Genomic DNA, 17,491 nt, shown 5'->3' with positions numbered 1-17,491 from the left:
CGGCGGGCGCTCGCGGCCGCCGGGCCCAGGGGAGGGCGCAGCCCTGCCCCGTCCCGGGGGTCCGCAGTGCGCTTCCGCGCCGGCTCCGAGGCGCCCGGCTCCGGGCCGCGTTCGCGGGCGGGGTGCCCCGCGCGCCCCTCCCGCCGCCCCGGCCCGCTCGCGGTGGCCGCCCCGAGCGGAGCTTTGTGACGTCAGGCGGCCGGCGGGCGGCGTCACGCGCGGGCTGACCCGGCGGCGGCGGCGGGGCGGGGGCGGGGGCGCGCGGGCCGGGACGCGGCGCGGGAGCATGGAGCCGCGGGCCGGCTGCCGGCTGCCGGTGCGGGTGGAGCAGGTCGTCAACGGCGCGCTGCTGGTCACCGTGAGCTGCGGCGAGCGCAGCTTCGCCGGGATCCTGCTGGACTGCACGAAAAAGTGAGCGGGGGTGGGGGCGCGGGCCCCGGGGCGCCCGAATCTCCCGGGACGTCCCCACCCCCACCGCGCCGGCGGGCCCGGGGCGCGGACCCGCTCCAGGGCGGGGGCGGCGCGGCGCCGGCGCCCGCTTTCGGTTTCCCGAGTCCGGGCTCCGGGGCGCGCGAGTGCGGCCGCCACTCGGGGGGCCAAAGTGGCTCTCAAAGTCGTCGCGACTTGCCGGGCGGGAGCGGCGGTGGGCGCCGAGGGGAGCCGGGCGCGGGGCGCACAGCCCGTGTCCGCGCGCCGCCGCCGCGTGCCGCCGACTCCCCGAACTCCGCACGTCTGCCATAATTAACGCACTTTTCTTTGTTCAGACGCACTGTTGAATTCGGCTGTTTCCAGAATTGTCATCGGTTGGGGGGTGGCGGGGGAGTGGGTTCAGATGAGCGCCGGAAGTGCCCTGCCAGTCACTCACGAGCGGGGGTGCCCTGCCTAATGTCCTGGGGCCCCCAGGCTCCTAGGAGCCACTCGGGGCCCTGGGTTGCTGGCAAGCAGTTGTGTCCAGCCGTGGGATTCAAAAACAGTGTTTGGTGGTGGTGGGTGGGGGAGCCCCTGGCAGCGTAGGAGTGAAAACATACAGGTGGAGGTGCTGGGCAGGGGGTTGGTGGTGGGAGCCCTGCTTTCTCCGGTGGAAGGGGGTCCCTGGGCAGGCCTGGGGGCACATCATCCTGAGACGCACCTGTGCGCCCACTGCAGGGACTCAGCAGCAGGAAGAGTCTCCTGGTTACAGTGTCACATGGTAGTGAGCTGTCTCACAGATAAATGATTAGGCATTAATCAGGCCCTAATGTCTTAGTGCTCCTGCTGGGCCTTTTCTGGAGGCTGCAAGCAATAAATGCCTCCCCTTGCAGAGGCCCAACTTTTTGCCTCCGAGGGGCCCAGATTTTGTGGCAGTCGCCTGGACGTGGCAGGAAGACCATCACTCTTCAACAGTTAAGCCGCTGCTATTCTCTCTCCATTAGATGGGCCAGAAACCATTTATGCACAAGTCATGTGATTTAACATATGGCCTCCCAGGTGACTGTCGCCCCACTCTGCCCTGGAGACCACGGAGGGTGCTTGGCGGGACCAAGGGGTGGGGCTGGGGTGGGGGGGGCTGCAGCAAAGCCACCTGGAAGCTGCCAAGCCTGTGCCCTGCGGGGTCAAGGTCTCATGCCAGTGAAGGCCACCACTTCCTCCCTCTGGCGGGAGGGCCCGCTGGGGCCTGTTCCTGCTCCTGGGTCTGCGCAGGGCTGTGCCTGGCCGGGCCTTTCCTCCTTGGTGAGGGGCATTGCCGCAGAGGATCCCTTCTCCGTTTTCTGGGCTCCCCAACTCAGGACAGGGGAGGCTGTGGGCCCCTCTGACTTGTGGGGGGGAATGTCGGTGGGGGAGGCAGCCTGGCCTCCCTTTCTGTCTGCCTCCACCCCCTGCCCCCCACCCAGGCTGGGGCTAACCTGGCTTGGAGATCAGCACTCCCCTCGTGGAAGGAAGCCGGCCAGGCTGGGCTCCCCAGCATGGGAACTGGCAGCCGTAGACTCGTGGGCGTCAGCCCTGCCAGGGCCACATTCAGCTGTAACCGGAGCCACCCACAGAACCCGGGCCTCGATGGGTGCAGCTCTGCTCCGCACGGGCTCCTGCTGCAGCCCCAGCACCTCCAACCCACCACTGCTCCGTGCGAAACGGCCCCGGCCTGCCCTCATCCCCCCTTTGCTTACCACCCTGACTTCACCCTGTCTTCTGTTCTGGGCCCACAGTGTTAAGAGTTCAGTGCTCCTGTTGCAGCCCGTTCATCAGGTGGGGTCCATTGGCAACTTATAACCTGGCCTGGGTGTTCTGGGCGGTGGGCGTCTGGCCTTGAGCTGCAGGGTCCATAGCCTTCCCGAGGCCAGTTTCTCCTCCGTGCCTGCCCCCCTTCGTCTGTGACAGTGGCGGGGCTGCTGCCTCGGTGGGGGCCCCATCCTGGGTGTGGGTCCTGCCCAGCCAGGCCCAGCAGCTGGGAGCTCCGATTGGGAACTTCCGGGTCCCAGTGCAGTGGAGTTGTGCAGACTGTGTTCAGGGCAGCCCAGCCACAGCTGTTGGTGTGTGGCCAGGCACACGCCAGGAACTGTCATTTAGCAGCGGCTTCCAGAGCTGGTGCGCAGACCTGGAGGACGGGAAGCCCCATGTGGCGGTAAATCATTCCCATGTCTCCTGCAAGGTCGGAGCCGTCCCAGGGGAGGGACCCTTCGCGCAGGTCCCGTTCTCTCTCCTGGAGCAGGGCCCAGCAAGCAGGGTGACTCACTGGGTCTTTGGGAGGCGGTATCCCCTCGCTTGGCACCCTGGGAGGTGGCTTCTCTTCCCCAAATGTTCGCAGAGGAAAAGAGCTCCCCGAGGCCTCCAAGGTCTCAGCAAGTGTGTGGTGCTGCCAGGCCAGGGTGCCTGCCTCCTCCCCCCGCGAGTCTTGAACCTGCTGCCAAGCTGCTTTGTGATCTGAGGGAATACCCTTAGCTGCTTGGTGCCCACCCTCATGCATCCCCCTGCATTCATCGACTCCCCACTGTGTACCTGGGCTGAGTGCCAGGCACCCCGCTCTGCACGCACGATCCTTCCAGTCTCCCTACAAGGCCGTGATTCCTTCTGGTGTAGTAAGGATACCAATGTCCCAGGCCTGCCTTGACCCCACAGGCTCAGACTGCGGTTCAGGGTGGGTGTGGGCATTGTTTTGTGGGTGGTTTGGGGGTATACCTCTGGCTGAGGCATGGCCCAAGGACAGCAGAAGCCCGGTGAAGGAAGGTCTCATGGACAGTAGGAGTGACGACCAGCTGCCCATCAGGTCTGACAAACCCCGAGGCCCCCGGCCTTCATCTCTGAGCTGGTGTTTTTCAAACTTCCCCAGTTGTGAGTCATCCAGGGTGCGATTACCATACAAGACTTCTGGGCCTTTGTGACCCACACCCCACCCTGCGAGGTTGGGGCTCCAGCTTCTGTAGCCAGCCAGTCAGGAATCCCAGCAGGCCCGTCCCTGGGCAGGAGAGCACCCTTGTTCCATCCGGGGCGCACTCCCACTGGTGACCGGTGCCGGGATGGGTCGCTGGACAAATAAGGATAGACACCTGTTCCAGGTCCTACTGGGCATGTCCTCCCTATCCTCAGGGAGCCAGAGGGACTGAGAGCAGGGTGCCCAGTGTAGCATAGGGTGGTGTGACCCCCAGCAGGCAGACAGCTGCCTCACAGGGGACCTGGCCAGTGGGGAGGTGAGGAGGGGGTGTGGAATGGGGGAGCCACCGGATGGCGGAGAGAGGGATGTAGTCAGCTGCTGTGGTGGTTAAACCTTTGAGTCCAGGACTCGGGGGGCCAGATGTGTTAGCCTGGCTCCGTGGCTTGCCCCAGAGAGCCTGGGTCTGCCATGGGGGAGGGGCAGCCTCCCATGTGTGGCCTTAGACAAGGGACCACGCTGGTATCCAGGCTGTGACTTCCCCGGCCAACCTGTTTTCCCCAACTCCCTGAGCAGAGGTGGGCCTGGAGGCCCGGTGAGGCTGCCCTCCCCAGCCTCCCTTTCCCACGTGAACCTGCTCCCGTCCGTCCCTCGGGGCTGCCGGCCTGGTGGGGGTGGGGGGCGGACTGCGGTATATTTTCTAAACCAACATGTGGGACGCGGGGAGCCCGGCCACAGAGTGGGCCTCGCCGTCTGGACTCAGGTCTGCCCTGGGGCCACAGGCTCCTGGCTACATGGTGCTCCCTGCAGGCGCCTGAGATGGACCCCTGGGGTGTTTCTGGTCCAGAAGCCACGTTTCTTCACCTCTTTACTGGACACCAGGGTTGCCTCTCCCCGTGGGAGGATGAGGAAGGGAGGTCCAGGGCAAACGTGGACCCGGCTGGGGTCAGAGGCTGCTGTCGGGTTCCATAGCCACTTGGGTCCCGAGTCTGCAGAGTGGGGAGGCCGCGGGGGCGGCCGGGAGCTCTGGCAGGCGGCAGGGCCAGCTCCTCCTGGCCGCGGGCCAGCTCAGGCCTGGCTGCTCTGGGGGTTTGCTGAGCTGCTTGCATGGGTGAGACCTCACGGGGGCGGGGGAGCTGAGGCCGGCAGCGGGTCTCCTGCCAAGGACTGCAGGCTAGGCTGCTTCTCTCTCCTGTGTCCGTGCAAATGGCCCTGCGTTCGTCTCGGTAGAGTGGGGACCTTCCGGGGAAGAACTACTCTGCTTTTGGGTCTGACCCCCGTTGGAGTCTCCTGGGCTCTCAGTGTCCCCAGCCTTTCCTCGGATCTGAGGCTATTTGACCCTCCCCCAGCTCCCAAGGACTCTGTGCTGAGCTTTGTTTCAGGGTCCCCCAGTTTCCTGCACGGAGACCTTGGCCGGCCTGGCAGCCCGGTCCCCAGGGCTCCTCCCCACACACCTCTCTGTCCTTGGGGAGGGAACCAGCAGGGACCCTCAGCAGCACGGAGGGCAGGACGGTGCGGGGGCCTGGGCCCCTGGCCTGGGGCCTGGCAGGCTGTCTCTCCCTGCCAAGGCCCTGCGGTATCACCTGCCAGGCTGGCCGGGGCCTCCATCCCCGGGCACGAGCCGACGTCAGCACAGCCTGGCCTCACTGCGGGGCTGGGCCCTGTGGGCGAAACGCAGAGTGGTGCCACGCCTTGTGCCCTGGAGTCCAGCTGAGGTCGCCCCACTGGGGCAGGGTGCTGCCGTCCTTGCCAGGGGGAGTGGCTGCTGCTGTGTGCGTGTCTGGACAGGGGCTCAGACCCGACCGTCCCGGGCTTCCCTCCGCCCGCCATCCGTAAGCAGGGGATGGCTGTGCTGTGTGTGTCCTGGGGCTGTGTGGAGGCTTCGGGCGCTGAAGCCTGCGGTCCGGGGAGGGAGCCATCCCCCAGCTGCTGTTTACCCATCAGGGGTGTGGGCGTGGCCTGGGCGGGGCGTGGCCTGGGCAGGGCCCGCCCCGGGAAGGAAGTGTGGCGGCTGCATGCCGCGCCAGAGTCACGGGGCTGCCACCGGGTCCTCACAGGGTGCCACCCCCGGGGGGGGGGGGTGCTGCAGCTGACCTCCTGAAGCCCCCCCGCACCCCGCCCAAGGCAAGAGCCCCCCCATAGGCCGAGGGCGCCTGCACACAAGGGCAGGGACGCGCCTGCTCTCCAGGCTCCCAGTGCTCTGGGAAGCCAAGGCCAGTGTCCAGTTTGACCTGCCAGGGCAGGGAGGGGTCACTGCCTGACCGGCCTGTGCCCAGGGGCCATGCCTTAGAGCTGTGGCTCAGGTCAGGGCCTGGATCTCTGTCCCAAACATGCAGGGACTCGCTGAGGGGGGTTGTGCGCCGTAAACCGGGGACAAAAACCTCCCTGGACCCAACTTTGGGGCCTTCGGGAATAGGGGGACTTTCCACCCCCCCCCACCAACACCCCCGCTCCAGCCTGCCTGTAGCAGGAGAGGACTGCACAACCCCCAGGGTGGGCTGGCTCCTGCAGAGGAGGGTTCTGGGGGGACGACGGGTTAGTTTGGGTAGAGGGTGATGGGAAAGTGGCTGTCCAGGGGTTTTGCTTTTGGGGTGCCCTGAGCCCCAGCCTGGCAGGAGGGGATCTGCACTGGCACAGACTTGGGGGCAGGGGGCAGGGGGCAGGGGAGTCTCACGAGCAGGCTGACCGCAAAGAAGCCTGGGGGGGGTGGGGATGCAGATGAAGGGGAGGGTATGAGTGAGCCCCCCCCCCCCCGTTCATGGTCTGAGTGCCTGCAAAAGTGGGCAGAAGTAGGTTTTGGGGGGCCTTGGGAACAGCCCTCCAGGTCTAGGCATGTGGATCCTGCCTGGCGTGTGGACCCCTCCTCGCTGTGGGACCCCTGTGGTCGATAGACCTGCCGACGGGGTGTCCTCTTAGAGGTCCTGCAGCCTTCCCTGTGGCCCTTGTCTTACGCCCACAGGGTGGCAGTTGGGGTGCTCTCTGCCTCAGCCTTAGCTGGGGTACCCACTCAGTGTAGGCGCCAGTGTGCCATCCAGGTGTTGCCCGCGGGGCCGAGGCTGTCCCTTGAGGGGCTCCTTGGGGGCCTCTTGCACTGCGGGTCTTCTGGATGTCACCCTCTGTCAGGGCACCACTGCTGCCCGGGGTGGGGACCCCCTGGCCTCCCCTCTCTCCTTGCTAACACCCCCTGCATTGGAGGCCCCTTCGTGGGGTGCTGTGGGTTACATGGAGGGGATCCTGACACCCCTCACAGCAAGAGGCAGTGAGCATGCGGCCCAGGAGCTCAGGGTGAGTGAATGCGTGTGCCTTCGTATGAGCACGAGTTTAGCGCTCAGAGTTTTTAGCTGCTTTTGAATGCCCGGCAAAAGAACCAGGGGCTGACTTCTGTGTGGGGTCCAGTCTTGGCTCTGATGCCCGGGGACTCGGGGTGACGTTTGCTGACACACCTGCCTGTCACGACCGCGGTTGGGGGTGCGGGCAGCTTTGGGCAGGGGCTTGTCTCCCACACCTGGACTCCGGCAGACTTTCCATAGCGGGCCGCACAGCACCTGTTTTGGGCCTGGCTTCCGTGCAGCTCGGGAAGACCGCCAGGGCAGCCCGAGCGAGCAAGCGTGGCTCTGCACCGGTAAATCCTGACTTAGAAAACCGGCGCTGGCTGCTGGGGCCGTGGGGTCTGTGCACCCAGTGTCAGGTGAGGGAATGACCCGGGGCCCCCTTTCCCACCGCTGGTCCGCAAGAGTCCGAGCCCATCCTAGTGTGGAAATCCTCCAGTGCCGGATTCCCACGATGGCTGAGATGCAGGAAGCCGTGTGCACACGCGGTCAGCACCTACGTAGGGAAAGGACTCTGCTGCCGCTTGGTCAGCCAGGACGCAGGGCCTGGGGCTGCAGGGGTCGCAGCACAAGCCGTCCTGTGGGGACGCCTGGTCGTCCCAGGCCACAGGGCAGGAGGAGCCACATGCCCAGAGGAGGATGAGGAGGGGATGGTGGGGCTCATCAGCCACCAGAGCACAATCTCACCGGGGAGGGAGCTGGGTGGTCCCTCTCCCCAGCTGGCCCTACTGCTCCCCCCCCCTTTTCCCTTCCTCTTGGCCACAGGTTACGGGCAGGTCAGCCCTCTGGCCACACAAAGGGCAGGAGCAGGCTGCCCGGGCCAGGTGGCCATGGACCTGTGTTTGCTGGACTCTCTGGTCATGAAGAGAAGACGTGAGCCCCTCACCACCCCCCCTGCCCCACCCACGAGGACTTTAGATTCAGGGCATGGCCACAGGTAGATGAGAACCTGATGGGAAGGAGGAAAACTACAGTTTCCAGGCTTTTACCATGAACTTGAATTAAACAAAAATGGGGCAGTGTTTGCATGCAGACCTGCCGCCATGTTTATTAGTTCATCAATCTCGTGACCCTGAAGACCATGGGGAGGCGATGCCCTCCGTCCCGTGTGTGCCCGGCTCCCGGCCCTGGCGCTTGGGGGCTGTGCGGGGGGCGGTGATGTCATGGACGGTCGGCCCTTCTCAGCTTGCCTGGATGCTTCTGGAGAACAGCAAATGGGGAAACCATTTGAAAATTGAAACAGTGGAAGCGTCCATCTGTCATTTCTACTCTGGTCAGATTCGAAGTGGGGAGTGGGGACAGAAGTGTCGTGTTCTAAGCCTTGTTTCCCGCAACTTGGTGGAAGTCTGCTTTTGTGCTTACAAAAACAACAGCTTTTAGCTGAAGTGGTCTTGCGAGATTGCATCACGTTTGTTGAAAAGTCATGGTGCTCGCCACTGGAGAAAGGTATGGAGTATTGGGCTGGTTTTTTACTATTTCTATGTTTTCCTGCTGCACCGTGGGTCGCTGGTCAATTAGATGCAGCGACATCCACAGCATGGGGCCTCGGGGATGGCCCTCCCCTCTGGAAGGCGCTCTGCCCGCTGACGTTCATCAACAACCCCCCGCAGGTGCACAAGACCCCGCCCCCCCCAGGTGCCCAGAGGAGGCTGTGTGGCCCAGCACTTCCCCGGGAGAGAGCAGGCCTCTAGCTGGGCAGGTCCCGGCTAGGGAACCCTGTGGGAGCCACCCTACCCTTGGCCTTGGCTGTGGAGGTCTCCATGGGAGGGAGGTGGGTCTCCTGCCCTCTCTCGTCCCCTTCCCGTGGGTCACATGGCCTCGTCGATGCCGCTTGGCCCACTCCCCTCCTGAAGCTGGAGTCCTGAGGGAAGGGCCTGGCAGTGCCAGGCAGGAGGGGTGGTCCTTTGAGGTTGCGGTGGGCAGGGCTGGTGTGGCTATCACCTTCACCTGCAGGCAGTGAAGACCGTTGGGACCGACTCAGCATTTAGGAGGGAGTGGGCTCTGGCTGACACCTGTCCTCTGTCCATGGCCGCCATGGCAGCCCCCACCCCCGGACACCCTCGCACACGGCAGGCACCTGGGCCCATGGGTAGCATGCTTGGGGTCTTCCCTCGGGGAGGAAGAAAGTGGGTGGACAAGGCCGGTGACCAGGGGCCACTGGCCACAGAGCAGCCCCCCCCACAGGCCCAGTCAGGCCATGTCACAGCACCCCAGACTCCCCAGACCCTGTTCTCAGGCTTCCAGGGCCCCCACGCCTACACTGGGTCTTGGGAGGTCTCCAGCTGCGAGCCCACGTGAACGGAGATATGGACACCAGTGCCTGACAGACCTGAGAGGTGGCCTTCATGCTGGTCCCCAGGCTTCATAGAGCACATGCCTTCCCCTGGGATGCCCCACATGGGAGACACGCAGGGGCGTTTGCCCCTGTTCAGAACCTGGAGGCACCTGAAGATGCTCAGGGCACATGCCAGTACCCAGATCCCGCCGGGCCCCTGGGGGTGGGGACTGGGTGCAGCGGTGTCCTCACGGTCCTGACTGTCCCCTTCTGTCTCCCCACTGCCAGGTCCGGCCTCTTCGGCCTGCCCCTGTCGACTCCGCTGCCCCAGCCCGAGGACCCCCCTGTCAACGGCTGCCACGGCCCGGCCCCCAAGGAGCAGGACGGAGAGGCGATGCAGCTAGGGACGGGCCCTCTGCCGCCTCCCTGTGGGGAACAGCCCCCCGAGACCGCAGACCCCAAGCCGCCCCCACCCCTTGTGCCACCGTTCCCGCCGTATTTCGAAGGCGCCCCCTTCCCTCCCCCGCTCTGGCTGAGAAGCACCTACCGGCAGTGGGTACCGCAGCCGCCACCCCGGACCATCAAGAGGACCCGCCGACGCCTGTCCCGTAACCGCGACCCAGGCCGGCTCGCCCTGAGCCCCATCCGCCTGCGGCCGCGCCAAGTACTCTGTGAGAAGTGCAAGAGCACTCTGAGCCCCCCCGAGGCCAGCCCCGGCCCCCCAGCTGCCCCTCGGCCCCGCCGGAGGGTGGGCAGTGGCCCCGGCCCCAACAGGGAGCCCCGCAAGCTCGAGGACCCTGATGGTGGAGGGGACACGACGGCCACCAGCACGAGGAGAAGCAAGAGGGAAAGGCGGGAGGAGGACAAGGCCCGGGTCCCCCGGAGCCCGGCCATCAAGATCTCCTACAGCACGCCGCAGGGCAAAGGCGAGGTGGTGGAGATCCCCTCCCGCGTGCACGGGTCCCTGGAGCCCTTCTGCCCCTCCCAGGCCCTGCACGGGGGCAGCCAGGATCCCGGTGGGCCCTCCGCCTCTATCCCCAAGCTGAAGCTGACGCGTCCCGGGCCCCCTGGCACCAACCTGCCGCCCCCCAAGATCCGCTTGAAGCCCCACCCCCGGGGGGCTGGGGAGCGGGAACCCGTCTACAGGGCCGAGCTGGTGGAGGCACTCAATGGCCATGGGCGAGGCCCCCGGGCCGGCTCACCCGCTCTCCTCGGCCACAGCTCTGCCGGCAGTGGGCTGGTGGACTCTTCTTCTGGAAGCTCTGGCGAGGATGAGGACTTCAAGCGGTGTCCCCCAGGTCAACACGGGCAAGAGAGCCTGGCTTTCCTCGCCACCTGCCCCAGGCGGGGGACAGAGTGTGCCAGCGAGTCAGTGTGGAGCAGCGACAGCCTGGACGAGTCCAAATCGTCCAGCTCGGAAGTCACATCACCAGACACATGTGACCTGTCGTCAGGTGACGGTGCGTCTGTGCGGGCCTCGTCCAAGGACGTGAGGCAGACAGTCCCACCGCTCACGGTCCGGCTGCACACACAGAGCGTCTCCAAGTGCGTTACCGAGGACGGGAGGACGGTGGCCGTAGGGGACATTGTGTGGGGTAAGATTCACGGTTTCCCTTGGTGGCCAGCGCGTGTGCTTGACCTCAGTCTTAGCCAGAAGGAGGACGGGGAGCCCTCTTGGCAAGAAGCGAAAGTCTCGTGGTTTGGTTCTCCAACTACGTCGTTCTTGTCTACTTCAAAACTCTCCCCTTTCTCTGAGTTTTTCAAACTGAGATTTAACCGTAAGAAGAAGGGGATGTACCGCAAGGCTATCACAGAGGCTGCAAACGCCGCCGAGCACGTGGCCCCGGAAATAAGGGAGCTCTTAACCCAGTTTGAGACCTAACTCGGGCGACCAGGTGAGTGCGCGCCGGGGCTGGGCTCTGGCGGCCCTCTGCTCCCAGCGGCGGCCTCCGGCCACTTCCAGCGCCTGGCCGTTTGGAGAATTGTCCTGCTCGTGGCCAGGGTCACTCAGCTTCGCCGGTCACCGGAGAGAGGCTTTCAAAGTAGCGGCCTCCGCGGCCCGTGCCCAGAACAGGCCCAGTTTGTGTTGCCGTGAAGGATCTGCTTACCCTTTTATCTGCCTTCCCACCCCGAGGAAGGAGCAGGTTTAAAGATGGCAGTCTTGACCGAGGGGTGGGGTGGGGGCTTCCTCGGGGGCCACGCACTCTGAGAGGACACAGCTTCCCCTCTCCCTGGACTGGAGCCGCGGCCCCTCTCCCTCCTGTTCCCAGGTGGGTCCTGACTCAGGAAGAAGGAAGGGCACTGAGCTGCAGGCCCTCAGATGCCACTCCGGTGGCCCTCGCCCCCCACCCTTCCGACTGGCCCAGCGCCCGTGTGGGTCCTTCCTGGGCCTGTGGCGGCCAGGCGCTCTGGGCTCCCGGAGGTGGCTCTGGGCTGTGTTCCCGGGCCGGCGTCTTGCCCTCCGACTCCTCTCCAGGAGAATTTTGTAGGATCTTCAGCCACGGGCCTTAGGAGGGTCCGCCTTGGGTGTCTGTCCATGTGGACATACCACGTGGGGGTGTCAGGAAGTGGCTGAGGGACAGAGACTGCCTGCCGTGAGCGTCCCCTGGGACCCGGCACAGGGAAGTGCTGGGCATGGTCTCATCGAATGGCTGCCACCAGCTCTGGAGCCTGCGCACTAGGGGGTGTCCAGCGGGTCACTGGCCCTAGTGGGGACCTCCCGGAGCCAGCTCCCCTCCGTGGCCTCCCCCTTGGGAGGAGGTGGGTCCTGTGCAGGTGGCCTGGGCTGGACCAGAGGGTGTGTGGTGGGGTCCCTCCTTGGAGGTCAGGCCACGGCCATCTTCCTGACCCCGTGGCCTAATGCCTGCAGAAACAGAGATGCGGGGAGGCGGGGCTGTGCCCAGATCAGTGGTCCTCCATCCTAGCTGGGCCTCTGCCTTGGTTTCTGTGACCTTCAGCTGACCTTGCCTGGTCTGGTCCACCTGCCCATCCCCCTGTCTGGCACCACAGTCCCCAGCTCGAGCCCTCAGGCCTTAACGGGGCTGGCGGATATGTGGTTGGGAAGGGGTTTGTGGGGCACCTGGCGTGACCCCCTCACTGCTGTGCCACATGGATTGGGGGGCCCAGGATTGAGAAAGCGATGATGATGAGGGGGGCACCGGGGCAGGGTCACAGCCGGGACTCTGGAAGCCTTGTCCCCACCCTTCCCCCCACTGCTTCCTGTGTCAGTCCCAGTCAAGTGCCCTGAATGACTCCCAGGGGTCCAGACACAAGCCTATCCTCTCCAGAACCAGGCACAGCCCCTGTGAGCTCTGGGTCTTCGTGTTGGGGCGCGGGCATGGCACCAACCTGTTGGCATCGAGCCAGCGAGGGTCTCAAGTGGGGGCACCCTGTGGGGCCGGCGGCCGGCTCACCTGAGGGAAGGGGTCTGGAGAATGGTCAGACGCAACTTCCTGCTCCGGGCATGTCCTGGGGGCCTGGGGACCCTCTGTGGGGTCCTGCCCATCTGTGTGCCGTCTGCCATCCCCAGCCCAGGCTCGCTGCCCACCAGGCCCCTCCTGCCTTTGGCCTGGTCGGGGGTCAGTGTGGAATCTGGGCACCTCTCCCACTTGCCCCTTTCCCGTGAGCTGTGGGCCGGTGTCGGCAAGGACGTGGTGAGCAGTCAGTCCTCAAGAGTGACCTTCAGATCCCTGGTCACAGTGGGCGCTTACTAGGGACTGTGAGCCCACCTGGGGGGCAGGGAGCCCCCCTCCCCTGGAGAACGTTCGTTGGCCAGCGTGTTCAGGGCTGGCTGTGTTTACCTGGAAGCAGAGGGAAGAATCTGGCCAGACGGGTTTCCCTGCTACAGGGGCTGTGCCCACAGACAGGCCTCTCCTCCCTCCCTCCCTGCCTCTCTCAAGGCCTCCCTCCCTCCCTCCCTCACCCTCTGGCTCTCTCTGTCTCTCTGCTTCTCCTTCTCTGTCTCTTTGTGTGTCTCGGTCTCTTTCTTTGGTCTCTGGGCAGCACCATGCTTCCCCAGCAGTGCGTGGAGCTCTGGGAGCGTAGGATGCTGGATCTTTTTAGCACCAAAGCACAAAGCGGTTTTGGCTGATTGGCTTGAGTTTTGTGTTTTGAGGATGGAAGACTGCTCTGAGGGCCACACCAGCTGGTGTTTAATCAGCTGGCACTGGTGAGCGGGGCTCTCCTGGTGGACAAGTTTGCTTTCAAGTGTCCGTGATGCTGTTTGGGGGCCAGGCCCTTGGCCTGCTCCTTGAAGGGGAAACTGGGAACCGCCTTCTGTGGGGACGGTGGGCTTCTCTGGGCGAGCCAAGGGCCGCGGGGTCTGGTGCAGGGGGCTGCCCTGCAGAGCATGTGTACGATGCTGATGGGGCTTGTCTGGTCGCTAGTAGCTGGCCCCCCCGGGAGGAGGGCTGTGTGGGCCTGGAGCTCGGGCAGGGAGACCAGCCGGGGAAGCTTGTACTTTAGGCCACGTCCAGCCCAACGGGCGCCGCTGGCGGCCCCAAGGACATGGGGGGTGTCTGCAGTGCCCCCCGGCGCCAGTCAGGGGGCATCCCAGCCGACCCCGCGGGGTCAGGGCCCTCCCAGGGACGTCGTGCCCAGCATCCAGTCCCAAGAGATTCCTCTGTCCCATCTTGCAGGGTGGCTGGAGGCTCAGCTGACTGGGGTGCCCCCAGGGACGTTCCGGAGAAGCGCCAAGCTGGCCTGGGACGTGGTGGCCAGGGCAGTGGTGAGAGGCCAGCCGGGGGCCTGGCTGGGCTCCGGTGAGAGGGCACAGTGGCCCTCGGCAGGGACTGCCCCCAGAGCACCAGTCCAGCCTGGGGGGACGTGGGCCTCCTCCTGAGGAAGGCCCTGACCTCCAGGGACAGACACAGGGCCGCCCCGCACTGGCCTGGCTGGTCGCCTGCTGCTCTGGCCCCAGCAGCCCAGCACTTCGGGCATCATTTTCCCTGTCTGTCTCCGAGTGACGGACCTGCCTCTCGGGTTGGGTGGTGAGTGAGGGGTCCCCGGGGCGCCTGGTAGTGACCTGTCGGCGGCCGCCTTTGGAGGTGGCCACTGTGCCCTCTCTGGCTCCCTGGGGGCTGTTTTCACAGGGGCTCCTCCCGTGCCCTGCCCCCCACACACAGGCTGTCAGGGCACCCCAGGGAGGGCAGTGGGAGGGTCACAGGCTGCATTCCTGGGGTGGGGACGGGCTCATGCTCCTGGCTGGATGGGCGGGCATCCTCCTCCGACTTGGACCTTGAGGGGCTCGGCTGATCAGACGGCCTTGTCCTGCAGGTGGGTTGGGGACAGCCGAGAGTGTGGGGACAGCCCCCCACCCTGAAAGGTGATGGCGACTCCTCCTGAGGGTGGCGGCCCGCCCCCGGTGGGCCGAGAGCTCCACTAGATGGGGGACAGAGGGGACACAGTGTCACTGCGGCCTCACCCTGTGAATCACAGCCCCCAAATTTGTGCATAATCACACACAGGAACGTGCTGAGAAGGGACGAGGGCCCCCCAGCGAGCATCTGGCGAGGAAGCTGACCTGGACTGGGGATCCGGGAAGGCTTCCTGGAAGAGGTGACATATGGCTGAGCGCGAACGGTGAGCTAATCGTGAGCTAATAGGCTGGGGGGTGAGCATCCTAGGCAGAAGGAGGGCGCAAGCCCGAGGCCTGTGGCAGGAGGAAGCCTGCACATTCCAGGATGGGGGAGGAGGCAGCCAGGCGTGGGGATGCTGAGGCCCGGAAGGCAGCCTTGTCCTGAGAGCAAAGGACACCATGGGGGCCGTTAGGCAGAGGGGTGAATGGCCCCGTTTGGGCTGAAAAGACCCCAGCTGGGGTCAGGAGGTGAGGAATGGCAGGAGGACAGAAGCTGAGGCCAGGATGGGGAGCCGATGGAGGGCAAGGGGCGAAGTGAGGAGCAGGGGCCTGAGAACTGGGGACCACTGGGGACCAGGTGGCCCCCGCTGGCTGGGGCCTGAGTGCCTGAGTCTTGGCTGGGAGATGACTCGGGCCCAGTACTCAGGAACATTGGGGCTGGGGTCATGGAGCTGGGGAACCATCTAGGCCCCACAGAACGGCCGCTAGGGCGGAGGAAGCTGTGGAGGAGAGAGACAGGTGGGCCACGGACTCGAGAGGGCAGTGGGCACTCACGGATGGGCGGGGCCCACGAGGCAGGGTCGGAGCCGTTACTGACAGTCATGGGGAGCACGCCCTGAGGGGCCCAGTGTCCTGGGAGCCCCGACGACAGCACCATGTATGGGCCTCTGGAGCCTGGGGCCCCTCCTGGGCAGAGCTGGGGGGTGGGCGGGCTATTGGTGGTGCTCTGTTGTGGCGGGGCCCGGGGTGGGGGGCAGGAGGGCACCCGGGGCCCCTCCCGGCCTCTCGGGCCAGTAGGAAGTTCACAGGCTCCGTGTGAGCGGGAAGGGCCCCAGGGCTGTTGTCCAGCCTCCTGTGGAACCAAGGGCCCCAGCACTTCCCTTCCTGCCTGGGTGGCCGGGGTGTTGGAGGGCAGGAGCTTTTTGGGGTCACACAGCCATCCCCCTCGCGGTGCCAGGGGTTGGGTAACTCCAGGACTGGACTTCGTGACTCACTGAGCGTCACTGGGCGTCCTTGGGGCTAGCCTCATCCCATGTATTAGCTTCCTGGGGCCGCTGTCCCCCCATCCTGGCCGCTCGGAAGAACAGGACTTTATTCTCACGGTTCTGGAGACCCGACCCCGAGCTCAAGGTGTCAGCAGGACTGCACTCCCTCCGGAGGCTCCAGGGAGGCTCCTTCCAGCTCCCGGGGGCTCCCAGAGTCCCTGGGCTTGTGACGGCATCTCCTCAACCTCTGCCTCTGTGGTCACGTGGCCTCTTCTCCTCCTCAGTGTCCTGCAGGGACCCCAGGATGGCCGCGTGGGTGACCCAGCATGGCCTCATACCAGCGTCCTAGTGTAGTCACACCTGCAGCGCCTTTCCCACTGAAGGGGACGGTCCCCCAGTCCCAGGGGTTGGGACCTGAAGTGTGTGGGGCCCCATTCACCCACGGCCAGACAGGAGGATAAGGGGCCTGCATGTCCACCCCGCTCAGGCCCACCAGCCTCTTCTTCGACGGGCCCGCTGGGCTCAGGGAGGGGTCCACTGGTGGGAGACTGGAGCCTGCGGGGCTTGTGCGGTGTGGACGGACTCGTTCCAGAGGATCCGCTGCCCTGCCCGGGAGGCGGTGTGTGTGGGCGGTGGGTCCTGGCAGCTCCATGGGCCACTTGGCGCTTTAGCTCCATGGTGCTCATTTCTCCCGGGTTACGGAGCCCCCGCAGGAGAGCCAGCCCGACCCCGCTCGCGGAGCTGCGGGGCCTGGCCTCACGCCTGCCTGGCGGGGTCACCCCCACGGAGGCCGGAAGCTTGTGTGGCGCTTGCTGGTGGGGCTGGGGCGGAGGCGTCCAGACCCTGGGTCCGCGGTCTCTCCTCGTGGGTTCTCCCTTTTGGAACAAGGTCCTTGAGCTGCAAGCCCCAAACTGGCTTTTCTCTTTTCCAACCCTAAATAAAAAGGTACTTCCACTTCTGAAGATGGGTTTCTTAGCGGACTCCCCGCATTGCTTTCAGGGAACTCAGGTCCTCGGTGAAGGTTGTAATTATTTTGTTCCCAAAGGAAAGCGAAGGCCTATAATTCTGAGCCTGCTGTGGGAACTTAGGCCCCGTCCCGCCTCCCGGCTGCTGGCACCATCCCTGGTGCCTCCTCCGGGCCGGGCCCTGCGTGCCTGGGAGGGCCGGGGGGCCAGGTGGGGTGCAGGTGGGTGAGGCAGGGGCAGTGGCTACGCAGTGCCCAGGAGACTCATGGGGTGTTTGCAGCTGCTCTTCCAGGCACCGGGTGCCTGGGGTGAGGGGACTTCTCCTGGTGGGCGGCGGGGGAAGGGGGCGTCCAGGCAGGTGCCCCTCCCCCGGTGAGATGCCTGGCCTGGCAGAGGAGCCCCGTTTGCCCTGGTTTTCATGGCTTCCATGCCACCCCAGCTCCAAATACTCACCCCTGGCCCCACCCCGCCTCTGCACCCCTGGCCCGAACCCCAACCCAGAGGCCCAGGGCCCTCGGGAAAGGACCCGCACTGCACCCCTGTGGAGGGGTCCTGCAGGCGGCCCCCCTTCTTCTGCGCTGCTACCCTGTCCGTTGCTTAGCCATCCTGCAGGGACACTGGTCGCGCCATAACTCAGGTGCAGTCTTGCCGGACAAAGGCAGGACCACTCGCCAGAGCAACCAGTGAGCTCTGTCCTGGGCGTGTGCGTGTCACACGAGCTCGTGACTCCCTTCCATCCGCGCAAATACTATGGCTTTTGGTGTTCGTACTGTCCCGTCCCTGGCGGGTAGCTCACCAGCACCCGCATCACCTCTGGCAACGGCCGTGCTCTGTGCCTGACGGGATTCCGGCTCGCGGTGGGCATTTCCCGTCCGGCCCTGGGGTCGGCCCTCCCCCAGGGGGTCCTGGGTCCTCTCCGGGGACAGATGTTGGCCACCCCTCCTGCCACGAGGGGCCCTGAGCTTCCCCGCTGTTTCCCGGCTGTTTCTAGCCTCTGCCAATGACAGAGAGATCGTGA

The 17,491-nt window shown here is 65.4% G+C and overlaps 1 protein-coding gene across 3 annotated transcripts in view; it reads left to right on the top strand.

The window, feature by feature from the left end:
• Positions 1 to 238: 238 nt before the first annotated feature.
• Positions 239 to 17,491, top strand: part of PWWP2B (PWWP domain containing 2B) — a 32,308-nt gene continuing 15,055 nt past the window's right edge. The window contains exons 1-3 of one of the 3 annotated variants that reach the window (XR_014146119.1): positions 239 to 411; positions 9,236 to 10,842; positions 14,413 to 14,527. Coding sequence is in view for 2 of the 3 variants with exons in the window: in XM_081823281.1 (XP_081679407.1) it covers positions 287 to 411; positions 9,236 to 10,829 (1,719 nt within the window). In the remaining variant the exon portion in view is untranslated. Of the gene's footprint in view, positions 412 to 6,029; positions 8,119 to 9,235; positions 10,843 to 14,412; positions 14,528 to 17,491 lie in introns of those variants that run through there. The other 2 variants (XM_081823281.1, XM_031039920.2) reach the window with 2 other exon arrangements.

Source organism: Leptonychotes weddellii, chromosome 6 (genome assembly GCF_054177405.1).
Source record: "Leptonychotes weddellii isolate Sample4059 chromosome 6, ASM5417740v2, whole genome shotgun sequence".
In the NCBI taxonomy this organism is placed as follows: domain Eukaryota; kingdom Metazoa; phylum Chordata; class Mammalia; order Carnivora; family Phocidae; genus Leptonychotes; species Leptonychotes weddellii.
This window is presented reverse-complemented; position numbering and strand designations above follow the sequence as displayed.